General features: G+C 32.7%; 3 protein-coding genes across 5 annotated transcripts in view; all 3 read right to left on the reverse strand.

Moving 5' to 3' along the window:
- LOC127869462 (uncharacterized) overlaps nucleotides 1-6,295 on the reverse strand; it is a 29,782-nt gene extending 23,487 nt beyond the window's left edge. Inside the window, exons 1-4 of the mRNA XM_052412069.1 lie at nucleotides 6,188-6,295; nucleotides 1,419-1,601; nucleotides 1,092-1,198; nucleotides 846-919 (exon numbers count right to left, since the gene is read on the reverse strand). Of these exons, the coding sequence (XP_052268029.1) occupies nucleotides 846-919; nucleotides 1,092-1,198; nucleotides 1,419-1,578 (341 nt within the window). The 5' untranslated portion in view covers nucleotides 1,579-1,601; nucleotides 6,188-6,295. The remainder of the gene's footprint in view (nucleotides 1-845; nucleotides 920-1,091; nucleotides 1,199-1,418; nucleotides 1,602-6,187) is intronic.
- LOC127869484 (unconventional myosin-Va-like) overlaps nucleotides 1-14,909 on the reverse strand; it is an 81,588-nt gene that overhangs the window by 36,884 nt on the left and 29,795 nt on the right. The window lies entirely within an intron of this gene.
- The window catches only part of LOC127869471 (unconventional myosin-Va-like), a 77,269-nt gene that overhangs the window by 24,145 nt on the left and 38,215 nt on the right, over nucleotides 1-14,909 (reverse strand). The gene's annotated exons all lie outside the window — the stretch shown is intronic.

The raw sequence follows: 14,909 nt of genomic DNA on the forward strand, positions 1-14,909 counted from the left end.
ATGGTGACTGACCAATATATTTTACGTCTTAAGTGTTCACAAGGTTAACTATTGTCATGTTTGGAACACTGCCCCGATTACTGGCGGCTATGTTTTCGAACTTGGTAGATATAATTGAAAAAAAGGTTTCTGACATATTTTCATCAAGAATGGGCAATACATTTACCTCTAGAATGTTCACAAGCTTTTGTTATTCAATATAGTGACATTTTGTTTCCACACGTGTCCTAGTTAACTTCTCGACCGATATATCATAAGGACACATGCTCTGAGCAAGTTTCGGGAATATTTGGCGATTATTGTGGTGTCTAGAGTGTTAACATGTTTGTTACGAGTTTATCATGCGTGTAAAGACACGAAACGCAACCTTGTGTAGCCTCTATGCCCGTTTGAATGGATTTACATCCCACTGGAATTCATCAGATATGAAAGGTTATTGATGAAATGAATACGCTTGTCAACATGTCATCAGGACATTGGCATACATGATACCTAGCAACAAGAAATCGCTGCATATATAACGCAAATTAAATAGTGATTAACTGCTTATTGAGTTTCAGTTACTATACATACGTGCACATCGTATGATTGTGCAACCTGACTGTGTATCATAGAGAAATACTTTTCAGTAAAAGTGTTTGTAAAATACAAATTAATTTTATATTTTATTGATTCAAACGAAATTTAAACGTTTTATTTTTCCACATCCGAAATCTTTTTACAAATAAACGTAAAATTATGAAAAATGCAAGTGTTTCGTAAGAATCGCCATCTAGCGTCGTTTCCATTTATGGACTTTAAGAAAGCTTCTTCCGTGGAATAGGTTCCAATGTTAATGTTCTTACCCAATCGAAATGTCGTCGTGGTATGCTAGCAGTGGAACAATAGCAAAATGTTTGACGCGTGATGCCAGCTTCTCCTAAAAAATGCTGATGTAAATAACTGTTTTCAGTCAAACTAACGAGCATGAATAACGTGTATTTAAAACATGAACAATATTATAGCCAGAAGCCTATCGTTGCTTTTATCTCTATATTGTTTACATTCGCGACATAAACATATTAAATATTACCCATACAGCTATTACTAACATTTTTAACTGAACTTAAAAGTTGGGTGTGAGATTTGTTGTTCCTATCGTCTCCTCCAATTTCCTTTAAGACAAGTCGGTGTTTGAATCCAGGGATGGAATCGCGAGCTTTAAAGAAAGAAAACAAGAAAACATGTGCATATGTAAAACACTGGTTTTAACGTCCAGCAAAACCTGACATTCATTAATTATATTATTTAAATTTGCATGAAGAATATATTTTTCGGACAAGTAAAATTATATTAAAAATGAATTTGAAAACCAGAAAGTTAAAGTAGTAATTCGGTTGTTGTTTTATTATACAATACGTGTTAGGGAGTTTACTTACAAATATATATTTTACCGAATCCACCGCCCTTGTCAGCAAGCTCGGAACAATTTTTTAACTGCATAAGAAACGATGTGCTAAGTTCTACCAATCTGCCATCCTGTAAATGTGATGCAATGTCTTTAACTTCGGTTTCATCCCAACAAGTATTCAGTGTCATTGTACCTTCCAATATAGTGCTTTCTGAAATCATACAAGATGAAGTCATACTATAACTTAATATCGTTTTATGTATACTTTTGTACGTTATTTCAATCGGCGCATTCTACCCAAAAAACCTTATACAAATGAATGAATAACGAGGGGCATAGTTTTCATCAGTTAAACGTCAGTTTAATGAAAATTTATTACAGCGTCAAATGGCATCAGTACATTTTACTTGACATATTACTTTACTTAAACAGTTCAAGGTAAGAAATGAGGCTATCGCGCTGCCTTAGGCCCTTCTCACTCCCACCTAAATTGTATGTTTCATGAACATCTAGGCACACAGTGTGTATCACCTTACCTAAGTTATTATCTAAGGCTCAATAAGCTTTTTTAAGCTAGTTAATCAATTTATTTCAGACGATTACACGAATGTTAACCAAACAAAGGTTAGATGTTGTTTCACTTGAACTAATTGAACGCTTACACACACCTTATCATAAATACGCGTATATATCTCTAAAAACAGTTAGAACCGGGATATCTTATTTAATTGACGTATTCAAAATACATTTTTCAATGGAAAGCGTAAATGTAAATTAGTGTCGTCAATTAAAACAATAAACTCGTCAGACAAATATTTCACTTGCTTATGAATAATGGTTAACATGTACTGTCAGCTGTCAAATCACAGATTTCCGTAACATATTTCAAAAGGATGCCGTAATCCATATTGTACACAACCCCAATAAATTACTTGGATATATATGCATAAGTTGCAAAGCTCAAGCATTGAATCAAATGATAATTGAATGTAAATTCATTATGCACTTATATTCGTATACCGACCAAAAAGAAAACAACTGTTTATTCGACTAATATCTTACTGTATTCGTATATTCCCAAACATTGGTTGTGTGCTTACGAATATTGATATGGATCGGAAGAAATGCGGAGACGTCACATCTCTGTAAATATAAGGTTTTCGGACGCAGGAAAACCAGCATTAGTATTAAAACCGTTACACATTAAATGTACATTAATAACCGCTATATACATGCGCACTATTGATGTAATATGCATTGTCTAATTTTAGTATATTTAAGCATGAACCACAAGAACAATCGCTCTCGGGGTAAACCAATATTACCTAAAAATAGTGTCCACATTCACACCTTGGACTAAGTTCCATATGTGTTTGCATTATACAATACTTTAATATGAATCATGTTAATAAAACATATGCTAGTATAAGTTCAATGTTGTTCTCATGTGGATGGCACCATTGCTCCCGTTGGTGTCACCACTTTTCGAGTTTAAGAAATGGGAATCTACACCTTACGAAACACACATGTGATAGCAAGGAAAGATCATGGTGTTATTTGTTATTTTATGTATACAGTTTAACTGAAATATAAAACATCTTCCTATTTTTAGTAAATGGTCTTTACCACATGAATATAAGTAATCGGTTTTTGAAGTTGCTTGTAGATATCTATTTTTTTTCTCTCGAAATGGTGAGTGGGACACACATTTGACACTGGCTGAGTCTCATACGCGAACTCAACAAAGGCTAAATTAAATTTTAAATTAAAATACTTTCTTACTTATTTCCCAATACTTAAATGAAATGGGATACATAAATGCTGTTTTGTTTTAGCTAAAAAGCTATCTTAGTATCAATAGATGACTATTGTGTGAATAAAGCAATTTTATGATTGTGAATCTGTGTAAGGCACGGAATAGATTTAAGCTTCTATTTTGTTGCAACCGCGCCTTTTTCTAGGTTGATATATACCATTGCAACTTGATAAATAAATGATATTAACATCTTCTTAAAACGATCCATCCCACACTGTACACAGATTATGTATATGAATACATAAAAATTAACACATAAAATATTATCACAGACCGTGTAAGTTAACATCGAAGAACATTACTGTTCAGGAAAAACGCTATAATAAGTACAACCTATATTCGGAGATCATAAAATTCCGTAGATACATGTTCATAGTCTGACACATTATAATTTATAATTCTAAAATACACACACATTTTCCGTAATGTGTATAAATACCATCCATTACAGTTTATTGGAAAACGAAAGTAGGATTTGAACACATCATTTAGTATATGCTGCGTTCTATTTATATTGTATGACATCCTTTTGCACTTAGTTTACAATTTTGTAACCACGTGTTGTTCAGTAGTTATACGTACATGTCCGATACTCTGTCTCTATCGTTCCGTTCAATTCTCAGTACAGTTATGCATAAATAATGTGTTTTGTTATATGCCCTCACATTTGGAATATGCGCTGTACTGATAAGGATTCAGTTTACTCAAACTGCTCATGTGATGTACATGTTTAAATCCATGCGAGTCCAATGAACGACCAGGGAGAATGTTGCGTTGTGCATTACCCTAAGGACAATGTAGACTGCGAACTGTACTTATCATAAAATACACTTAAAAAAGAAAACATTTGCTTTAAATAACATTTCAAAACAAGATTAGTCTGATGTTTCATGAAAATCAACACAATCATTATTATGAATATTTAATAATCTTATTGTATAGAATTATGGTATACGATAGATCTTCATCGTGAAATCGTGAGGATATAGAACGTCAAAACAGTAACAATAACACGTTACATGTTATTTGAAGTTTTAAGTTCGTATTTGATGTAGCAAACAAGAAAACTCCAAAATCTATATAAGTAGAGTAATTCTTGTTCTTACCCACTACTGTGGTCATTGTACAATTCAAGAGACGACGGAATAATCATGTTTGAACGAAATACTAGTCTTCGTGTGACGGGAGCATTGCTGGTACTTTTTCGTAAAGAGAACGTTAATGTTAACACGTTCATATGGACTTAGTTTTTAACTTCAGAAATGTCATAATTATCCCCATGCTTATCGGAGAAAAAAGTGGGCTTTATGTGGTTATCACCGCCGTCTGTCCGTCCGTCCGTCCTGGCCACTATCTTCTCCTACACTTTTAGCACTAGAAACTTAAAACTTACACACTTGGTAGCTATGAGCATATGTGCGACCCTGCACTATTTGGAATTTTGATTTGTCCCCTGGGTCAAAAGTTATGGGGGTAGGGGTGGGGCCGGGTCAGAGATTATCACTCAAATTTTAGGTTATTTTTCATTTCTACACCGATTTACTTCAAATTGATACTGAACATCTCTTATGACAATACGGTCAATCTCAACTATGCATGGCCCCATTACCAACACTGGGGCGCTCCTGGTTCAAACATGCGGCGTGGGGATACGTGTCGGCCTCTGCCGCGCCATTTCTGGTTTTGAATATGTTGATGACATTACCCATCTTCATTTACGGATAGACCCCAATGTTTATGCTACTTAAGTATTCCGACGTTTTAAACTTATATATAAGGATGGTTTTCCAAATTCGGCTAAATTCCATTCTTATGTCACAAAATACGATTCAAGCAGTTTTATGTTACCGAATAATTGTCATATTTGGTAATGCATACCAATATATTGGAATACTATTGTGTTACCAGGTTAATATCCTGATTGGTTAAAAAAATCGTTTTCTCTGTATGTATGTAATTATAAATATATTTAGTTACAGTACGCTCAAAAATTGTGCATGGTCAACTGATGACTAAACGAGGTATAGAGTTAGAGTAATTAATGTTTCACCATTTTTGAACATTTGCATCAAAAAGCCTCTTTAAAATCATAACAGAGTAGTTGCATTCGCGGATTGATATGATAAAACGTGTTTAAATTGGTTTAGTAAAGGCATAGGAATGTTCGACTTATCTTTGCATGTTCATTTGCCTTATTTACAACTGAATCGGAAACCATATAAATATCATCTTGTTCTTGGATATTAGTTTCATGTAACTAAGAATTTACTTTTGAATCAAAGGGAGGCTTATCGTTGTTTTTACCATAAACAGCTGTTAAACGATAGAAGTAATCATTTTCGCATGAGGTAGAACATGAGATTCACCAGGAAACATCAAACATCTCCGCTCATATACTAACTAGCAAACAAGTATAGCGAGGTTAAAAAAGTGTCTTTGACATGTTTTGTTTTCATATTTTGTACCTTAATTCTTAATTGATATTAAGTTCGGTAATCGATTGACTTTCCAGGATTTACTGCTTACTGCTTGTGTATAACTCTATGACGTATAATTTCACGAATTAATGAATTATTCCATTGACGATAAGTTTGTCTTATTGTAACCATAGATACCGATGCATAGGTTAATGCGAATGTTTAGTATGTCTTTGTAAAAATTCAACTACTGTTTCAATGTGTTTACCTGCTATACGCGAGAACAATCATACGAAAGAATCGCTTCTGTCATTGAACTGCGTAACATCGTCATGTTTACAATGCCACACATTTGGTTTCATAGCGGTTAAATAGTTAACATAATATTGTTTAAACACTCGTTAATGCATTATTTTGAACAATTGTATTATTTAATTGATCATAATATGCTCTTTCTATAATGAATATTTAAACGATATATTATATACTCCATTATATCCTTTTCTAAATATACATCAAACACATGTGTTTTAATTTTCCTGCAATGAGTGAAATAGTACTTACCTGTTATTCTTATGCCCACATAAAACGTCAATATCCTGAGTACATATGAGCATTTGTAATAGGGGCGTACCGGTGGACTGTGTACCCTTATCACCTGCTCGTTTAATGTTATCACGTCGACCGACTTAGATTAGCATGAGCTTGCCGGGATACCACAAGTCTGTACGATTACTTGTTTTTATAAGTAAGCATAATGTACCATTTACAGACAGTATTATACAAATTGTATTCGAAGTCAACAACATATGAACGCAATTTCGCGTGAAATAAAACACCGATATTGCGTGTGTGTATACATTTTGAATTAATTACATATTAAGTTCGTGCTATAATTTAAATTTAAGAAATTCTGATCATATTACTTTAGATACAAGTGATTTAAAACACTGTACGATACTATTGTAAAGTTTACACGTGCAATGTGTTATTTATAGAACGTTATATAATTGTAATTCCCAATAACGTCATTATCATTCATAGATGGTCTTCCTTTATATTTGCTACATCAAGTTTCTATTAATAAACGTTGAAAACACGAAAATTACTTTTGTGAAATTTTCTATGAATTTAAATGCAATAACAATTTTTAATTTGGGCAATTTTGTGACTTTTAATAATAGAGATACATTGCTTATTTGATGTTCTTCCACAACATGGATAATTGATTCTGCAAAATTGATAAGTTGCTTTAACACATCGCATATTTTGATTGTTTTTTTTCTAAATTGATATTGAATTATCGAACACATATGATACATCAAAGATAAACACATAACAGTTATAAGTGGGTGTAATGCGTCGTTAAAGATGCTTATCCACTAACCGCCTTAATGTTCCAGAGATGGTCAATATAATGATAAGTACTTTATTTCAGGATCGAATATTGCACTATTATGACAGATATTTACATAAAATGTATATTTACATATGCATTCATTATATTCTGAATTATATCCCATTTCATACATGAATTATTACACATTAGTATTATGCACTCACTTACAACATATCATTATCATCTTCATAATTTAGTTCATTTACTGTGTTCATGTATCAATATACGTGCAAGTTAAGATCAAAAGCGTGCATACTTAATGGGACCGTCAACCGCGATTGACGATAAACGAATTATAAGCTTATATTGATTGAAATATCACGACTGGTATATTACATTACTTGAAACAAGTTCATATTTTCAGTATATTCGGTAATAAAATTTCGCGATATGAAATCGAAAGTACATCGCAAAAATATGTGACAAAACGATATACACACTAAAATAACGCAATTAGATTGATCATTTTATGTTTAAAATATATACAATTCACTACGCATGCACACTTTGCATTCCTGCGTTTACCACGTGACGATGTAAATCTACTTGCGTTATTTATAGTTAACTGTTTGTTACCTGGTACCTGTACCCAGTGAAATTCATTACCGAATATACTGAACATATGAAAATTCAACAACGGTTTTCAAGTAATGTAATACACCAATCGTGATATTTTAATCAATATAAAGTAATAATTGTAAAAAATACGGTATTTTAGAACTTTTCTTTTTTTCGTCAATCGCGGTTGACGGTCCCTTCAAGTTTAGGGCACATAGCTTTCATTGTATCCATACATCCCATTCACTCAAAGCGAAAGTGCATAACATTCAAATCGACATCAGTGTTATACGGAATCGATTCACGTAAACATGATAATCGATGTGCATACATTTATCACAGCTACAACTCTAACATCATCAGACAGATCGCAACTGCAATTACACCAATAATTAATATTTGTTCATTCTTAATGACAACATCAATTGCTAAATAAAATTAAATGATGACAATAAATATTCATAAAAAAATCATCTATGACGTTTTATATGCATTCGTTGTAAATGTGATAAGCATAAAAAAATATAAACATAGACATCACCGATCAATTTAGGAATATATTAAAATATGCATAAAGGTATCCATACATTGACATCAGGTATCTATACATTGACATCATCGGAATTTTGTTCGCGAATTGAAAAAACTAATAAATCACTTTTAAGTGAATTCCTCACCAATGCAGCAATAACTTTAGAAATACAAGAACAAACTAATAGCTTGAATACATAAATTAATAAGTGCTTCAACTAAATACGTTTATAAACATTAGATACATGAACATAGAGAGAATTGCAAATTCTGAGTTTGTTTAAGAACAAACTAAGCATAGTTATGTTTAAAGTACTGTAAACCACTAACACAGAGCAATGCTCAAGAAAAATAAAAATAATTCCACCAATAATAAGTGCGATAAGAGCATCATGACTTATGTAGGTAGGTAACAAGCAGGCTGATGCAGAGGTGAAAAATGCTTTTAAGATATTCTCACACAATAATGCATCAATATTAAATGACACAATCTGTATCACAACGTTATGTGCTGTATAGATTTCCAAATAATGCAATTAATTGATGCTTAATTAGTGACGCATTTATATTTTACATGTATTATGATACGCTTATATTTACCGTGTTTTGAAACCGTGAAAATAGTAGTTTCCTGGTCATCTTGAATCTCAAATTAAACGACTTCTACATTTATCCTTTGCCAGTGGTTAAGAACCGTTCTTCAAAACATACAGTGGTACTCACCCAGCGTGGAGCCAAGAACGTTTGGGCCAAGAGCATTGGTCTGGTTGAGATTTCAAGCCCGTTTTGAAGTCCTCGTCATCAACAACTTTCACATGTATGGAACGTATGATGCAATTTTAACTCTTGTGCTTAACAACTTTTACCTGTACGAAACATTGGATGCAAAACTAGGCATGTATACGGCGATGAGTTAAAACGACGTCCGCATTCTCATCGTATTAACATTTTTCATACAAACACATTTATTTGGAAGATGGAAGTTTCGAAATTAACAAACACAACAATCTGTTTTGTCCTGGTATGTTAACCTATAACCTATTACAATAGTTGAAACTCCGTGTTGGCGCCTCCCCTAGCATTTCTAATGTTATGTCCATACCCCAAATTGTTAATCAATGTAGAGGCATCATACCAATAAACCGGATATGCCTTTCCGTGAAAATCTACAAAGTCGTGAATATTTATTAAACAACAATTATGTTCGTATGCCGACTGGTTAACATTTTATCTTATTAAATACTTATGGAATATATGAGCCCAACTGCATACAACAGATAACATAATGTGGTTATCAACGATTCGCTGATACCTAAATTGTTTGCGGTAGCAATGCGTTATGTGCTAGTCAAGTTTTATGTCAGCACTTGTAACCGCCAGCGAGCAAATTCTTATGTCCTGCTGGGTAATTTAAGAAAAGCTACAATACAATTCAACATGTGCATGCCGAAATTACAGGCAATATGCAATCCGTGCAGAGTATTCGTCATGGTTCCACTGTTACGTTTACTTAATGGAATCGTTCAGACCGTACTAGATTTCATTTAGTTTCAGTCAGCAGTGTAAGCGACACGATTTAAGCTAACAACTATTGGTTTAATTTTAAAATGTATGTTTAGCGTCTGGAACTTAATTGGTACAGAAAATGATACTATTTAAACTGAGCACATATCGATTTGCAAAGACAATTTTGTATTGCATTTTTGTGTGTGAATATTCCTCTTGTTATTTCCCGTATTGCTAAGGGTGAACATATTATAAATTGCAGTTATATTATTTTAATTTACATTCGAATGCAATATAATACACATGTGAGATCAAACAGCACACAATACAAGTCATGCAAGTGAGGTGCTACATTTTACAACAGTTACATGAATCTCCTTTTTATTTAAATTATACATAATAAAGATATTATAGTTGAAAATGGAAGCTGGCGTTGAGAATAGGATACACTAAAGGGCTGCGTGTGTATATTGTTTGAAATAAATCAACGTTAATGGGTAATAATGTTTATTTTTTTCTTTTGACGTTGATCAAGCACAGTAGATTCGTAGATTATTACCCACCTTCACTGTTGTACAATGTTGCAGAAGGATTGTAAACACACGTATTAGTTGTATTATGCCAATATATCACAATTTCATTTTGTTTATATGTTCTGTTTATATGTTACAGTAAAACATCATTTGTTTTTCGAAAAGTCTGGCTTAAGTTAAATTCTATATGGTTGGTGACTTTTTTATATAATTTAAAATCAGAAGAGTCTTATATGGCATGTAAAGAGGATCGAGAAGCCCCGTTTTTCTCTGATGCCGTATCATACTTGTACTATATCAGTTGACATAAAAAGATACCCTCCATATATTTTGTATTGCTCGTGTGTCTATAAACAATCATCATGGGAAATTATAATCTGTTACTTAGCAAGGCGACACGAAGTTTAATTGCCTAGAGTAAATGGCACTCAATGTCAAAAAATATTTCCATTTTAATGCATTTGTATACGATAAGGTCAGATATATTTGAGATATGTTGTCTGATTAGTTTGATTACTGTTATACCATTATCGGCAAAGATTAACCCATGCATAATGTTGTATGCACCTAAAAGTTGTATATGCTACAATCTAATGTGTATGAATGCACTATTCTTATTATGTATCATTCACAAAATATTGCATTAATGACGCTTTTAATAAATAAAACATGTTTGCATTAGTTTCGAGTTGAGATTGGCCATCAGTAAATGTCTCTACATTTGTTAATTTGTATTTATATGCGGTAGAGTCGAGCAGCTAGATGCAATAGGGATTTTTTTTTCGCGCGAAATATAGGACTGACATGTGTATATAACTAGTATGTATGTTTTTAATTATTTCTGAGTTTTATCGGCAAGATTTGTTTCAAATGAATTTATTTAAAAACTATGTAGTTGGGCAAACATGTATATTTTTATATGTTAATTTAATAAAATATTTAAATCATAAAAAAAACAGGAAATAATTGGCATTAGTTACACGTTTAGAAAAGTAAGCAATTTTATAAAAGGGTATTAAGAAGGAAAGTAGAAGCGAATGTTTGCAATTCCACTGTATTACATGTCAATAATCTACGTTTAAGTACTTTGGTTTATTTCAAATTTATTGTTAACACGTGTTAAATGCTTTATTGCAGTAAACAATATTAAAGCATGTGGCATAACTATATAATTTGACGTATGTTTCATGTAATCGCGCTTACATCTGACCAGATATAAGTATTCTGTCGGTGTTAAATTGAAGTTGATGTTAAAGAAAAAAGACGTCTCGAAATGTACTTATAATTTGTAATGTGAAAATAACTTATATACCAGTGTGTTTCTGAATAAATTCTAAATAAGGTCATCTACATTGTGTTTATTGCAAATGATTGTAGTGTTCCTTTGTACAGAAAACTATATGAATATAAGATATAAGATATTTAACTTATTAGAATATGATTGCTTAAAACAAACTCATTCCGCTTCTATCACAGCCACCAGGCCGTAATCTTAATATAAATTAAAATATTGGATAAATAATTTAACAAAACACCACACGTATTCTTTATTATTTTATTTTTAAAGAAAGAAAACACAAACATAGATTTTCAAAACATCTCCACGGTTTAAAATAGCATCATATTTGTATTGAATATGATCTTGAAAACAGAACGTGTTCATAATTGTGCAACTTATTAATCAAACGGCCAGAAACGTACAATGCTTATCGAACTCGCATACAATATCAACACGTATAAAGAGTATGAACGAACTTAGGTTGATCGCCTCCATTCGCAAAGGAAGACTTGATCATACCACCTGCACAACCGTCATGTGTGGTCAGAAAATGTCAACGTCTACAGCAGAGCTCCGTCCTTGAAATGCGTATCTATATATCTCTGCCGAAGACGTTCGCGTATATCAGGTAACCATCGAGAGACACTTCACACGTTTGGCATGAATATAATATACTTATTATTTGAGGCGTATAATTCAAAATTGGTATTGATGTTTTAACTGGTAAGCTCAAGTGTGATTAAAGGCGTACATACTGTTTGGAATAGAGGAACATTGGTATAATAAGTATGCATTTACTTTATAAATATGGCGTCTGATAGAAGATGATACTTCTATTTAAATGGAAATACCTTTTAACGACTCAATGGTTGTATACTGACCAGAGCACAAAACCCGCAACGTCTTAAGTATGATAAAATAGACCAAACGAATATAAACAACAACTCCTCTTTACTAGAAAAGCTTAGTAGACAAACACACAAATGTGTTTTACAGTAAGAAAATCGTCGTTGAAAATTAGGAAGAAACTACTGAAATTGTGTTAAGGGTAAACATTGTATTTTATACTTTCTTACGAAATAATTGTATAATTATTTTACAATAATTTTTTTTCACCTTTTCAACAAAAAACTCATATTATTAATAGCGAAAACGTTAAGGAATGAATGTACGTGTGTAGTTTATGCAACTCTATTGCATCGTGTCATAGATATAAATCATGATGTTTGCAATACGTTAATCACTCGTATTTAAAATAAACGCAAAGTATTGTATATTTTACAAATAGCTTAAACACAGAGTAATACTACGGTATTCGAATCAGATCCTTTCGCTTAAAACCTACATAGCTCAATATGTACACCACTCGGCCACTAAAACGGACGACTCTTGTCATTGTAAGCCACCTTGAAACTCTGCACACTTAAACAGGTGATAAAACGTGGACTTTATTACTTAGACAAATGGTGATGCTTTTCGCGGTAAGTGTAATAACAACGGAACACGTACGTTCTTTCGAAGTATAATTCATGTATTCCAAATTTTAGTAAAAATAGATTTTAAGATTAATTTAAAATAATCAAATATAAAACATATTAATAGTTTATAAAATATAAAATGAAAATTAAATACTAGATAAAAGATTTATAAAGTTAATACAATTTGATATTAGGCCTGACAGAGTGAATGCTCGTTCTTGCAAGGATCTCGTCTATTCGGATCCAATCTGTTTCGATCCAATCAAACGTAATCACATCTACCCCGCCTGAACATAATGTAATGAATGAACATATTTACGATATGAAATTTAAATAAATATATACATATAATTTATTTCTCAATGAATAAAAGTGGTTTAACAGTCACACATTTTCCATAAATGAGCTTGTGTGCCAAACAAATAAAAATAATCTTATTAAAAACAAACAAACATATAAACATAGTATATATTAAACAAGAATAATTTTGAAGTGTCCATGTTCATAATTAAAACAAGGAAAACACCATTCAGATTGGTTGGTATTATTCGGCATGTTTTCCCAAACATCCCGTACAATGTTCTGACTGCTGCAACAATATCAAGATAATAGACGAATTAAACGAATTTAGTTGGTAAAGTTTCTTTAAGCAAGGGTTAAATTTGTATAAATGCTAGTTTTAAGTTGGCGTTTGGTTTCAATTTCAAAAATCAAAATATAATAATAAATACAAGTTTTTACAACAATGCCGATATATAAATAATTTACTAAATAAATACCTGATTATATGAGGATTCTTATATTTAATTAATGACACATAAAGCATGATGGAGAAGATTTTCCGTGATCCTTAAATAATAGCCTCTTGCTTTCAAACACTTGCAGATAACTACTCTATGATAATAAGTAAGTTTATTATTTCAATAGGGAACATTTTAAACCTTCTGCACACAACAAAAACGGTCTCTGGCTCTGAGCTATAGACGTGCATAAGAAACTTCACGGAATAACACACAACAACTTTGTTTGGCTTACAATTCTTAGCGCGAAAACATTTTTATTCATACACTTACTAGTTTGGAGACTAACAATTCCTAACAAAATTAAATGATTATGATACTAATAATAATTATTATTATCACTATAGAACAAAACACAAACTAAATATAAATAGACGTTTGTTGATGGGCGTGCATGTATTTAAAAAAGTACAACTTCAGCTGAAAGAGTTTTAATCTCAAGAAGTCTCCGCGTGATGCGTCCGGGTCTCGGTTGGGACGCTGTTGGAGCTGTTTGTCCACAGGTTGATCAGTATGGCCACCGTTTCAATGACATGTACATTATTATTTGTACCCCAGCGGTACTGGTGCCATCCATTGGCTGCTATCAACTACTTGTTCCAGATCATCGCCGGTCATGATGATATTTGAAGTGATGTCCGTGCTGTTACCATAATATTCGTCTTCTCCGAGCGAACATCCATTGCGTATTATCCTGGTATTTCATAGAGTATGTTGGTGAGGTCTCGCAGTGTACTGCTTGTTCCTTCAAGTCGGAGATGCGTCAACCATCGATGAAAAAGAGGTATGGTGGTCTTGGAGGGTCTTCATACATATCTTTCAAGGGAAGGTTTTAAGAGAACGAGAAAGTGCAGCAATTTCTGACGGGCACCCACTGAATAAGTTACCCTTTTGTCAATTGAGAAGTACTGCGTTGTTGGCGTTTACGTTGAGTAGTTGGATGACTTACACCAGCTCTGTGTCAATGTTGAATCCCGTCAGAACTTGTCATAGGTCGGTCATCATGCCACACGCATGCTTTAAGCCGATAAAATTGTGGAGGAGCTCAAGTTAGTGTTGCAAGTGTTTCTTAATGATTACTCTGTAGTTGAAGATCTGTTCCACTGTTTTTAACCCAGCTTTTACGCTATAAGTTCATCGGCTTTACTGTTCAATCGGTTAAGGATTACGCCTAGTAGTTATGTTATATGAATATCTATTCA

The sequence above is a fragment of the Dreissena polymorpha genome, chromosome 2 (assembly GCF_020536995.1).
Source record: "Dreissena polymorpha isolate Duluth1 chromosome 2, UMN_Dpol_1.0, whole genome shotgun sequence".
NCBI classification, from domain to species: Eukaryota; Metazoa; Mollusca; class Bivalvia; order Myida; family Dreissenidae; genus Dreissena; species Dreissena polymorpha.